This window comes from Patella vulgata, chromosome 1, assembly GCF_932274485.2.
Source record: "Patella vulgata chromosome 1, xgPatVulg1.2, whole genome shotgun sequence".
NCBI classification, from domain to species: domain Eukaryota; kingdom Metazoa; phylum Mollusca; class Gastropoda; family Patellidae; genus Patella; species Patella vulgata.
Window position 1 is genome coordinate 46,137,160 of NC_065879.2, and position 13,618 is coordinate 46,150,777.

Here is a 13,618-nt window from a genome sequence, read left to right on the forward strand (position 1 = left end):
ATGCCAATATCAAAAGGAACCGAGATCTTAGGGAGATAAAGCTATATTTCAAGTTTTGTTGAAATCGGATAAAAATTGTAACCTGTAGAGTGTCCACAAACAATTGTGAACGGACAGGGCGACGACAATATACGTCCACATGAAAATGTGGGCGTATAAAAATAGATAAACTGTACGAAAGAAATGGGTAAAATACACAAAAGAAATGGGTAAACTGTAGGCCTACCAAAAAAAAAATACAGAAAACAAGTGGTTAAACTACACAAAATAAATGTGACAGAAGTAACAGAAATTGCTAATTTCACTCATTTAAATATTCCATATAAATTTCATACAGATCGGATGATAACTTTTGTCATTAGAGTGTTCACAGGGTTCTACAAAGTGAAAGAAGGGTCATAACTCTTAAGACATAATTAACGGAAATTGCTGAAATTCAATAGGATTCTTCATTTCACTAATTGTAATAATACATACAAATTTCATAAAGATTGGATGATAACTTTTGTCGTTAGAGCGTTCACATTATTCACGAAGTGAAACAAGGGCCATAACTCTAGACCTAATTAACTTAAATTGCTGAAATCCAATAATGCATATAAATATCATACAGATCGGATGATAACTTTTATTATTACAGTGTTCACACAGTTCAACAAAGTGAAACATGGGCCATAACTCTAGACATAATTAATAGAAATTACTGAAATTCAATAGGCTTCTTCGTTTCACTAATTTAAAGGTTGCCCATCAGTTTCATACAGATCAGATGATAATTTTAGTTGTTAAAGCGTTCACATTATTCAACAAAGTGAAACAAGGGCCATAACTCTAGACCTAATTAACGGTAATGCTGAAATTCAATAGGCTTCTTGGTTTTACTCATTTAAATAATGCATATAAATATCATACAGATCGAATGATAACTTTTGTTGTTACAGCGTTCCCACGGTTCAACAAAGTGAAACAATAAGGGCCATAACTCTAGACATAATTAACGGAAATTGCTGAAATTCAATAGACTTCTTTGTTTCACTAATTTAAAGGTTGCCCATCCAGTTTCATACAGATCAGATGATAATTTTAGTTGTTAGAGTGTTCACAAGGTGCAATAACTCAAGAAGAAATTAACAGAAATTACTGAAATTAAATAGGCTTCTTCATCTCACTAATATAAACAAAATATATCAATTTCAAAACAATCAGATGATAAATGTAGTCTGTAGAGTGTTCACAAGAAATTGTGGACGATGGACGGTCCAACGACAAATTACGACCACATTTCCATGTGGGCATATAAAAAGAGCATATTCTTCCTCAGACTTTTATAAATAACTTACCTAGCAATTAAGGGACGCGCCAAGGCAGTGCCTAATAAATAACGGTCTTCATACACAGCATTAGCTTGTATAGCTGGCCAGATGAATTCTTCAACAAATTCTTTGTTTAAATCTGGAATTATCATCTGGAATGAAAAAAGGCGGGTTTTATTTATAAATTACCGTTTTCTGACCAATGAAATTTTACTATTGAGATTAGAGCCATCAAGTCTTTTTGTGACCAAGAAGAGAAGTAACTCATAAACATTACTGTAATTCAACTGAACAATTTGGTTAAAAAATGTCCAAAAATTCCAAATTGACACTCTTTGTGAATTCCTCATTATTTCTCAACAAAATTACTTTTGATTTAAATGCATGTTTTGAGTAGCTTTAAAATAATGAATTGGAACTTTGGATATCATTGACATTCAGAAAAAACCCAGTTGATTTAAGTGTTCAAAAATGATTGCATACTGGTTTTCTAAAGTTCAGCAGACATTTGAGAATACTGCGCTAATCTTGGCAGGCAGCCCAGTAGGCTTAGTTAGTTAAGCTTGTGTTAAAGGCTCAAACTGATCTCATCTTCAAGTCTGGTTTTGGACAAGAAAGTTCCAAAGTGGCTTCCTGTCAGTGGTGCAGTACTATGTGTCCAGTGACTATCTAGTTATTTGGATGGCATAAAAAAACGAAGGTCCTGTATACAAATTGGCTTATACGTAAAAGAACCCTGACTGTTGCAATTTAAAATAAGAATAAATTGTAGCGCAGCTGATGGGCAAAATTTCCTTCATAGCTCACACCACATGATGTATGTCCGTCTTCATTAGCGCAGCTGGTGCAGAAAAGTAGGATGTTAAAACTTTTTCATTTCACATGATCTAAGCAGGCCAATTTTTGATAATTAGGTGAGTCTCGGGTTATTTTGGGTATGAAAATATAATATTTTATTGATCCACTATGTCTTGTGGGATTTCATATCATATTTTATTAATTTTTAGAAGCAAAAAAAATTGAAGGCAAACATCAATAATTCAATAGCTTGTCAGTCAATATCAGTTTGATTCGATAATATTGTTTAAACAGTGCGAGTCCAATGAAAAGAGTTTTATAAGGAGAAAGTAACTGGAATCAATTTTATTACACGTATAACATCTCATTCCAATATTTATGACAATCAAGTATTGAAATGCAGGATGGTAAAGGAGAAATCCCACATATATTTCAGTCACTAAAACTTGTTATTCTTTGAGGGAAGCTCTTAGACCCTTTTATTCTAGTCCCAAACAAATATCTGAAGTTCTGCGATATGATTAACAAAAATTAAAACATAGATATGACGTTACCCTTTGATGTTTTTATCCAGTATATAGGAGAATGTACGCGTTCTTTTATTATTTATAATACTGTCCTTTATTTTTAATAAATAATAGACACTTATCTGAAAAATGAACATGTATTTTGGAATAATTTATTCTCTGAACAAATTAAATTACAGTACATAAAATTACTTTAAAACCTCATAGTTACCAAAATGTTACATGACCGAATGAATGTTGATTTCACGGATTTGTCTACATAAAGAATTCCACTTAAATCCTTCGTTATATGTCCCTTATTCGTTTAATAGTATTCTCGGCAATAGATTGATGATACATTTTTATACGCCCACATTTTCACACCTTCTTTGTGGACACTCTACAGGTCATAACTTGAAATATAGGTATATATCCCAAAGATCTCGGTATTGGCTTGTATGGGACCGTAACTTCATGGATTATGGCTCCTGATTGTACACACTAGAGGTCACAATTTTTAGCCCATTCTGATAAAACTGAACATGTGTGTTTTTAACCCAAAGATCTCGATTCCTTGCAATATTGGTGCATATCGAACCGTAACTTCCTGGATTATGGCCCCTGAATGAACAAAAAATTTTGTGAATTGATTTGTGCCTGTGATCCTGTGTCCTGTCACTTATATCAGAGTATATATTAAATTTCAAATAAAAATTTGGACGGTAGTACCCTCCATATTAAAGGACAATATTGGTGTCAGTCATTATAAAAAATGTGATAGAGTTCGTTAAATACATCCCAAATATAATTTTAACACAGAGATCATTGCTACGGGAGACTTGTAACAAGCACTTGAAGAAACGGGAAGTGACGTCAAACATGACAAATATGAGTTGTCCTTCTATATAACTGACTGAAGTAACGAGCGGTAACAGACAAACGATCGAATTTCATTTCACTGATAATTCCGTTGAAGATGAAAAGTTGTTATATGAGACGATGAGAGGATATCTGACATTCAAAAAAAAGAATTGGCTGTCAGTAGATAAAAGATAAGGAACAAATTAGAAAAAGTCTGTGCATTACCATGTTTTTATTAAGAACAGAATGAATAAAAACGGGGTAATGCATGGGATTTTTCTACTTTTTCTCGTGTCCCTTATCTAGTGACAGCCAATTCTATTTTTGAATTGTGAGATACCCTCTCACCGTCCCATATAATAACTTTTCAACTTCAACGGAATTATCAGTGAAATGAAATTCGATCGTTTAACTGTTACCGCTCGTTACTTCAGTATGTTATATAGAAGGACAACTTCAGTATGTTATATAGAAGGACAACTTCAGTATGTTATATAGAAGGACAACTTCAGTATGTTAGTCATGTTTGGCGTCACTTCCCGTTTTTTCACGTGCTTGTTACAAGTCTCCCGTAGCAATGATCTCTGTGTTAAAATTATATTTGGAATATATTTAACCAGTTCTATCACATATGTAATAATGACTGACACCAATATTGTCCTTTAACCACAGTACTAAGAATATTATCAATATCTAAATCATTCTCGTGAGCTGCCTTTCCATCACAACTTTGACGGCTATTATTCCCCATATCAAGAACATCACAATTTGTACGGCTATTATCTTCCATATCAAGTACATTACCAAATGTAATTAGTATCCAAATGTTTATCACATATATTCTCATTATTAATATTTGTTTTCGACTGTGTTATAAACATGTCGTTTCCATGTCGAATATTTTGGACTGTCTGCGTATGCTTGCATTGTATGACTGGAGTGTTTTGTCACCTGCATTCATGAGCATGTGCAAATTGTTTTAAGAATATATCCATTATTTTGTGGCTTGTTCTTTTAGAAAACTATCCATTATTTGTATCTTTATGGTGCTATGTTTTAAGTTTGATAATAGCCTCAGACTGTCCATTATGTAAATACAAATAAAAATGTCGAGGCTGACGCCCCTCAGTTGTACTTTGTATTTACATAATGGACAGTCTTGCACGTAAAAGATCCCCTGACAGTTGGAATTCGATATAAGAGTAGGCCGTAGTGCCGCTGTCCGGACAAAAATTTCCCTCATAGCACACTGTATGGCGTAGTAGCCCAGTTCGGAGGAAAACAGTAGGACGTTAAACCCCATTTCATTTCGGCCATTATTCATCACATATCAATGTCCTGTTACCTTGAATAGAATTTGCTACTATAAACAAACCCCTGAAAGCTTCGAAAGCTTTGCAGAAATGTTGTCACCAACTGAGCAAATGAAGACAGTGTAAATCAACACTTTTTATGAGAAAGGTTTCTCGGCCGTGTGCTTTATCCTTTATCGTAAGATTTGGGACAGGATGGGCACTCAAAGCACGAGATAATGATATAGACATTATGTGATATCACAATTAATGCTTTGCATCCATGAAATTGAATCACAATGTCATTGTATTAATTCATAATAAAAATTGACGTCAAACAAGGTGTTGAATTTCTCTGACGACAAAGACCATGCGGGAGAGGGGGGGAGGAGATACATTGTCTTAGGAACATGACCCCCCCCCCCCTGCAAAAATTCATGGATCCGCCCCTTGCACACCGACGATGACACTTGCATACTAGTTGTACACGTACAATAACCCCCCCTCCCAAACAATTATGTATGACGTACGCCCATCTTCATTATACGGGTTGGTACAGAACAGTAAGACATTAAACTCCATTTGATATTTTTTCTCTTCATTACAATATTGTCACTCCCATTACAGTATTTTTTAGTTTTGGCCATATCTATTTTATTGAGAAAACTAAATATCTGTAGATGCTATGTTTTAGGTTAAATATTTGTTAGACCTTCCGCTTCAAATTCTATCTGAAAAAAAAAGGTTGAACTTTATAGGCCCTTGTTTATTTTTAAATCCTGTTACCGTTATCAATAATTATTGATATTTTCTATAAAGGGAGATAACTCCTTTTACCATAAATGGATTTCCGAAATTCTGTATGTTTCCTTGTCTATTATGTTTTCTGCATTTTACTTTAAATCAAAATTTAACCAACAGCATATTCTTTGCATAGGATGAAGGCATCGGGTGTTTTCGCCAATATTCAATTTTATGTCAACTTCACAATTATTAGTATAAATATAGCATTTATTTAAACATGCATTATGCAAGAGCTAAATCTGATTATTGCAAGTCTTAATTTAGGCTTCAGATGTTATAGACATTATAAATTAGATCTTTATTTAAACAACAAGACCAAAATCAACTCTGTAGACCCACGGATGGCTCGGCTACAGCTCGGATTTAAATAGGATTTCACTAATTGATTAAATCAAATAAGGGGTAACCTGATGAAAATACGTCAGTTAGATCAAGGCTAAATGATAGAGTGTACTTAGCGATGCCGCTGTAAAGCGTTTCCGTATGCCATTGAAAACTTTACTTGATAATCGAGATATGTAGGTGGAGTTAACGCCTGTCAATCAAACGATCGGCGAAGGTGAAGACACATTTCGCTACCATTTCTAGGCAAATATTACAACGATGATAACTATCTTCAGAATAAAGTAATTTGACTGAATTTTTCAATATATTCTTCTTTCATCATCTACTTTTGAATTGTTATAGCAAGAATGGCCAACTCTCTATAAAAATCTCCCATAATGTATCTTTAACAATTATCACAATATTCATCAGGCCCTAAATCAAGTTAGTGCAAAAATTTTGCTTGGAACTCTCTGGATTTGTGTTCCTGGTGTTATAAGCTTTCAAAAAATGTATAGTTTGTTTATTTGGGATGACCATGTAGCGGAACTTCACACTAGAAATTTTGGCTGCAGGCCTATAGATGAAGTTACCAATATTATCAATTCTTGTATATCATCTTCTACTATTCCCAACGTTTTCAAAAAAGCTTATGCTGCCCCTTTAATTAAAAAGTCTACACTGGTCAACACTGGATCCTAATGTTCTTAAAAATTACAGACCTGTCTCTAACTTAAGTTTTGTTTCTAAAATATTGGAGATGATAACTGTTTGTATGAACCATTTCAAAGTGCTCATAAACAATTTCACAGTACCAAAACAGCTTTAACCCGGGTTTCCAATGATATTTTAATGGAAATTGATAATAGAAAATGTACATTTTTAATTTTATTAGATTTATCTGCTGCTTTCAACATGGTGAATCATTCTATTCTTTTACGTAGACTTCATTTTAAATTCGGTATTTGTGGCTCTGCATTAAATCTTTTAGAAAGCCATCTTGTGGGTAGAAAACAGTGTATTTTAGTTAATTGTAAATCATCGTCTGAATCTGTTTTGTCATCTGGGGTTCCTCAAGGTCCTGTTCTTGGTCCGATTTTATTTACCCTTTATACGTCACCATTAGGTGATATTGTCAGAAAATATGGTCTTAGCTTTCATATGTATGCCGATGATACTCAATTATATATTTCATTTACACCTTATTGTCCATCTTCTTTCAATTTATCAAAATTGCAACTTAAGAACTGTATTAGTGAAATTAGAAAATGGATGTCAAAGAACTTTCTAAAATTGAATGATGATAAAACCGAATATTTGTTATTTGGCTCAAGGCATCAATTAAGTAAATTTACACATAACCCCTCTGTTGTAATTGCTAATTGTGATATATTTTCATCTTATTCTGCCCGTAATATTGGCACAATCTTTGATAGTTTTAACATTATTGAAACTCAAATAAATAATATATGTAAATTGTGCTATTTTAATATCAGAAATATACAAAAAATACTTAAATTTGTAACTGTAGAGGCCAATAATTAATTAATTAATTCTTTGGTCACTTCTCCTAGTCTCTTATGGTCAGCGCTCTTTTAGTTTTAAAGCACCTGTTTTATGGAATAATCTACCATTTAGTTTTAAGATGTTGTACATCTCTATATTCTTTTAAAAAAACAACTTGACACACATTTATTTAATCAGGCTTTTAACTGACACTATTAACATGTCCATAATCTTGTTTATTTATGATTACATTGTCACTTTGTAAAGGGCCCCTGAACATGTTATATGAAAGGGCGCACTATACATATGCTGTCACACATTAGTCCAATATTTTAAATACAATGTATAATTAGTACATTGTAGAGTTAGAATAAAAACAAGCCAACAGTGAGGCCGATATCCACCACCAAAATCCACAAATAAATAGATGACACATATTAATTAATCGCACATTTATTTTTTTCAAAAGTATCAAGCAATCAAACTGATTATCAATTATACACTAAGTTTCATCACTCTCAATTAATTAAAACTAAAATTATCGTGTCCCAAAGCATCAACCAATCAAATTGCTTATCTCGAACTCCATCAAGGCATTGACCTAATAAACACCTACACCAAGTTTGAACATTCTAGGTCAATTAGAAGGAGAGTTATTGTGTTCCAAAGTCTCAGCCAATCAAATAGCTTATCATTCTGCTTACCCTGAGCAGAAAATGCTCATTATCGAACTTAGTCAAGGTATTGATGTAATGAAACTATACATCAAGTTCCATCACTCTCACTTAACTAGAACTAAAGTTATCGGGTCCCAAATCATCAAACAATCAAATTGCTTATCACTGCTTCCGCTTAGCAGAAAATGCTCATCTTTGAACTCCATCTAGGCATTGACCTAATAAACACCTACACCCAGTTTGAAAATTCTAGCTCAATTAGAAGGAGAGTTATTGCGTCCCAAAAAGTGTACGGACAGACAGACGGACGAACCCATTTTAATAGTACCCTGCTTTCTTCGAAAGGTGTGGGAACAATAATAACAATATCAAATCAAGCGAATGGATCATGGGGCCAAAGTAATGAGAAATTTTAGTAAATACATTTCATCGATCTAAATAAATTTTCGACCAGTATATCCTTTTTAATTAGACTACTGTTTTAATGTGTATATAGTCTGAGAATCCATATTTGAATTTAGTCTGAAATATGGTGCCTTTAATAACGTTTGATTAATGTTACCATGATGTTACTTGTCAATGATCATTAGGAATCTGTATTCATTTCTTGAACCAGACAAAAACTACTTTAACACTCTTAATTAAATGTGGGTGTTTTATCATCGCTACTAAATTACATCAGTGTTCCTTTAATCTAAATAATGACCTACAACATATTGTACATTTCAAGTGCTTTTGATCACTTGCTAAGAAACAGTTGGCTCTATTGATTAATTGTCTATGTAGAGGCAAATCAAATTAATCATGGCAATTAACATGTTTACCTTGTACTAATATAAATCTCTAGAAAGCCATGGTAACCAATTTAGATTAAGTTGGGGTTATGTTCCAATGCATACCAATAGAAGACAAATTGACTGATAAGATCTTTAAGTTCACAATACAAGCAGGAATAAGAAATTAATATATTGATCCAATTAAAGATAAAAGCCAGATGGTTAACATCTGTAGTAAAAAATATGTTCTATATTTCTGCAAGGACTATTATTATGTAATTAAAATGTAAGAAGAATGAACTGGTTTTTTTTTATAATTATTATTTCTATATCTGCCTAAGACAAACAACTGTACTAATAGGTATAATGAAGATGAACATTTATACGCCATGCAGTATGTGCTATGAGGAAATTGTCATGGGTTCTTTTACATAAGCCCACATAAGACTATGGTGTGAATTAATAAACTAATGTAAATTAACTCAAATTGATCAATTTGAGTATTTTGATTGTGCAGAAATAAAATCTATAACCAATATTAGTATGGTAGGCCTACTTCATGTTGGGTCTTTAAGCAGAATAAGACATTCATAATTTGTCAAACCTCATGTAAATTTACTTTGCACAAGCTACTTAATTTGTTCAGTAATAATATGTTATTTGAGATTTTAATAATTAGTTTATTCTTTAGTGAATAAAAGCAGAATATCTTATTCTCAATCCATTTATGAGATAATTATTTCTGCCGAAGAAGGACTAACCAGTAATATAACTAAATCTCAATTGTATCCAGTTATATTGCATGAATCTAAGATAGAATTTTATAAGATGAAAATTTTTAGTTGAACTATAATCACTAAAAGTAAGAATTTAATCATATGAAAATGTTTATAAAAGGTACCATATTCCAGAGAATCCAGACCAATAGGCAAACTAAACTGTCAAACCATACACAATAAAAAGCATATTGGTCAAAACAGAAATTATTCAAATCAATCAATTTTTGAGGGAAAGTTCTGGCCATCTTACTTTCTGTTGACTTCATGCCCCGATTCGGTTTTTTTCAAAGAATGTAAGATGATGCCTACAAAGCATTTTATTTCTATCCACAAACATTGAGTTCATACTGCCATCTAACATATATACCCAGTACAGTGGTACCCGGTTTAGATTACTACTCTACCCTTATTGCCCTATCCAATGAAGATACAAAAGTGTTTGATTTTTTCTATCCAGACATTTCATTTATTTATGTAAATGCATACATTGGTGTCATGCACAAAGTCAGATATGCTTATTCATCTTAGTATTTTTTCAAAATTATTGTACATGTAGACTTACACACAGAAGATTGACAGAATCATTTATAGGAAAAAAAATTTGTCCAGAAAATCTTTTCCATTTCTATAAATTATCATTAGAGTTTGGCACAAAGACTAATTTATTTACCCAGTGATCCTTTTCATAGGCATATTATCCAGAGCTAATTTAATTGGTGGGTTGCATTCCCCAGTTGTACGTGACAAGGAGTAGGGTCGCCTGTCCAACTTCACGGGATTTCTCTGGGTCCTCCGGTTTCCTCCCACTGCTAAAGACTCTTACACGCAAGTGAATTATTGAAATAAAATTGAACCATATGTTAGTCCCGAAATGATCCAGTTTGTGTGGGACGTTACTCTCTCTCTTTACAACCAGAATATTTTTCGTTATTCAGGATTCAAATAAAATCATTATTTTTTCTTAAAAATTTTGTTTTATTTATATTTATTTGACCTACGAAAAGGATGCTGCTAGCAGTAAAAAATACCCTTTTCACTTGTATGTCATAAAACAATCCATTTTCCCAGAATAATGAATCAGGGTGTGTTTCATAATTCGGGATTCAAATTATGACTTATAAGAAGGATGCCTCAGCAGTAAAAAACACTCTTTTTACTTATATGTCATAAAACAAATCCATATTGTTTTTTGAGCTTGAATAACGAATCAGGAACTGTTTCGTTATTTGGGATTCAAATTTTGAATGACGAATAATGAGACAGAACATGTTTTGTTTTTCGGGATTCATATCATTATTGTCCATGCGTCAAGTTAACTTTTTTATATTTAATTGACTTATAAGACAGATGCCTCAGCAGTAAAAAAAAATAAATCAATTAAAAAAAAACCAGTTACTTGACAAATGGACAATAATGATATAACATTTTCTAAGAAAAAATAATTTTATTTGATTCCTGAATAACCGAACACGTTCTGTCACATTATACGTTACTCAAGCTCAAAAAGCAAAAATTAATGGGCTTTTTTATGGCATAGATGTGAGAAGGTGGTTGTTTACTGCCAAGGCATCCTTCTTATAAGTCAATTAGCAGCCAGGATTGTTCAGTGAGTAAGACGCTGGCTAGCTAACCAGGAGGTATCTTGTTGGCCGAGAAAGTTCATCGAGATTTTCTAGCATGGTTCCCTTTGTCAGTGGTGCTGGTGCTGGTAGAGGTGAGGAGAGTCTGCCAAGGGACAACATATAGTCCTTTGGATGGAATGGAAAACAGGGGTCCAGTGTATGTAAAAGAAACTGTGAATTCGAAATAAGATTAGGCCATAGTTCCACTGTTTGGGCAAAATTGCCCCATATAGCACATTGCATAGCATATGCCCATCTTCTGTAGCACAGTCTGTTCAGAACAGTAGTAAGTTAAATTCCATTTCATTTCATATACTGCTGAGGCATCCAACTTAGAAGTCAATTAAATGAAAAATGCAGTTTACTTGACAAATCGACAACCATGATATATTTTTTTTCAATCCTGAAGAACAAAACATGTCCTGTCTTGTTATTCGTAATTCAAACTCGGATTGTTTTATATGTGAAAAGAGTTTTTTGTACTGCTGAGGCATCCTTCTTAATAGTCAATTAAACAAAAAGAATTTACTTGACAAATGGACAATAATGATTCAGAGGGCTGGGCTGTTAAATGGTCTAGACCATAAGATCTGTCATTGAATCAAGTGGTGTTGTTTAATCCCCAATCTATGCATGACAAGGAGTAAGGTTGCAAGCCTAACCTCATGGGTATTCTCCAGGTATTACTGTTCCCTCCAACAACTAAAGACTCCCACCAAGTGAATTATTGAAATCGATTTGTATGATATATTAATACATAGTTTGTGTAGAGTGTACGTTTAACGACATCTCTATCTCTTTGCTTTAAACACCCACTTAAATGTCAAACTGAATGAAGCCATTAGCTCCAAGTGAATTAACAACAATCTTATATGCATCACGTAGTATATTCATGTCTCATCTCTACGAGTATTCTAGATAAATAACGCATTCTATTCATAGATCACACATCCTCTTAGCACAAACTCTAATCCTATTTCATACAGTTCACCTTTAATTAGCCCCCTAATAGATTCTTTATTGACAGACAGTGTCTACATCCCATCTTCCTTCATCAATAGGAGATAATCTAATTTACACTAAAACCCATCACAAAAACCCTAATGTCTTCATCTGGTACCTGTCAACACACAGATAGACATGTAATGACAGGAACTATCCACTGTTATATTGGTACAATAAGGAGAGTTGTTTTTTACTTTGACTTCTAATGGTCAAGGGATCTTTTTGACATCTTTGTAATAAGGTCTATGATAAAGATAGAAATGTTTTATTGCTCCATGGTCCTAGACATTACTACACCCAGTCCATGGGTCATGCAGAAAAATAGGATGTTAAATGGGACTTAAAACCTTATATTCATTTATTACTCCCAAAAACCTACCTTAGATGCTCCAAACTTCAAAGCTTTAGCTTTAATGGCATTAAAATCTTCATCTTGTCCAATATTTGCCTGAAATATACAAGAATCTAAATCAATGTTGTCAATGCAAGCTTTCGTCAGTGAGGACATAGATTGGGAATAATAGCAAAGTTGATAGAGTTCCTTTGGATTTGCTCCAACTGGAAATCTTATTTCTAAAAACTGAAAACTATTTACTCCTTCATTCAAGGAAATATAACCCGATGATTTGATAGCTGCTTCAATGTGACTGTGACGGATGATGGACCAACAGATGCAGGTGATAGGTTGTCTGGATTATTTTGGATATACAAAGAGGTGTAATGATGGCATTAAAGTGCCTTAGTTTGCACATTGCATTTCTAAGAAAGACGCTACTTCAAGCAATATCTTAAACTACAAATAGCAATAGCCCACAGAACTGAGATTTTATAATAAGATTTACCAAGTAAGCAACAACTTCATAGCCTTGTTCTTTCAGCCACACCAGAATACATGATGTATCTAATCCACCACTGTAGGCTAGAACAACAAGTTTCTTTCTGTCTCCATCAGCCATTATTTATTGAAAATAGACAGAAAATCTAAGACTGCAAATAAAAAATTAAAATATCAAATTGCATGCTGTTCAGAATTTATTATCAATAATTTAATTATTCTACAAAAAATACTTTACTTTTATTCATTTTTCACATTTTAAAAGGTAAAGACAACAATTTATATTTCATATAATATAGGTTAACTCAGTTGTAAGATTGCATATTTTTTGTGTCTCAACATGCCAAGCAAAGACAGGATATAAAAGACCATTATGTTTTTTTGAAGTTTGATATGTTTGATTTTATGTTTATATGAATAAATGACCAACTGAGTGCATCAAGACAACAATCTAATCTTAAAATAATAATTTTTTTTATTCTTCCACATTCCTAGTCTTTTTCAAGAGAAATGGGTTTAC

At 32.9% G+C, this 13,618-nt stretch overlaps 1 protein-coding gene across 3 annotated transcripts in view; it reads right to left on the bottom strand.

Moving 5' to 3' along the window:
* The window catches only part of LOC126807845 (argininosuccinate synthase), a 37,010-nt gene that overhangs the window by 14,498 nt on the left and 8,894 nt on the right, over positions 1–13,618 (bottom strand). For all 3 annotated transcript variants that reach the window (XM_050532698.2, XM_050532692.2, XM_050532686.2), the window contains exons 2-4: positions 13,106–13,250; positions 12,643–12,711; positions 1,341–1,465 (exon numbers count right to left, since the gene is read on the bottom strand). In XM_050532698.2, the coding sequence (XP_050388655.1) occupies positions 1,341–1,465; positions 12,643–12,711; positions 13,106–13,219 (308 nt within the window). In that variant the 5' untranslated portion in view covers positions 13,220–13,250. The remainder of the gene's footprint in view (positions 1–1,340; positions 1,466–12,642; positions 12,712–13,105; positions 13,251–13,618) is intronic.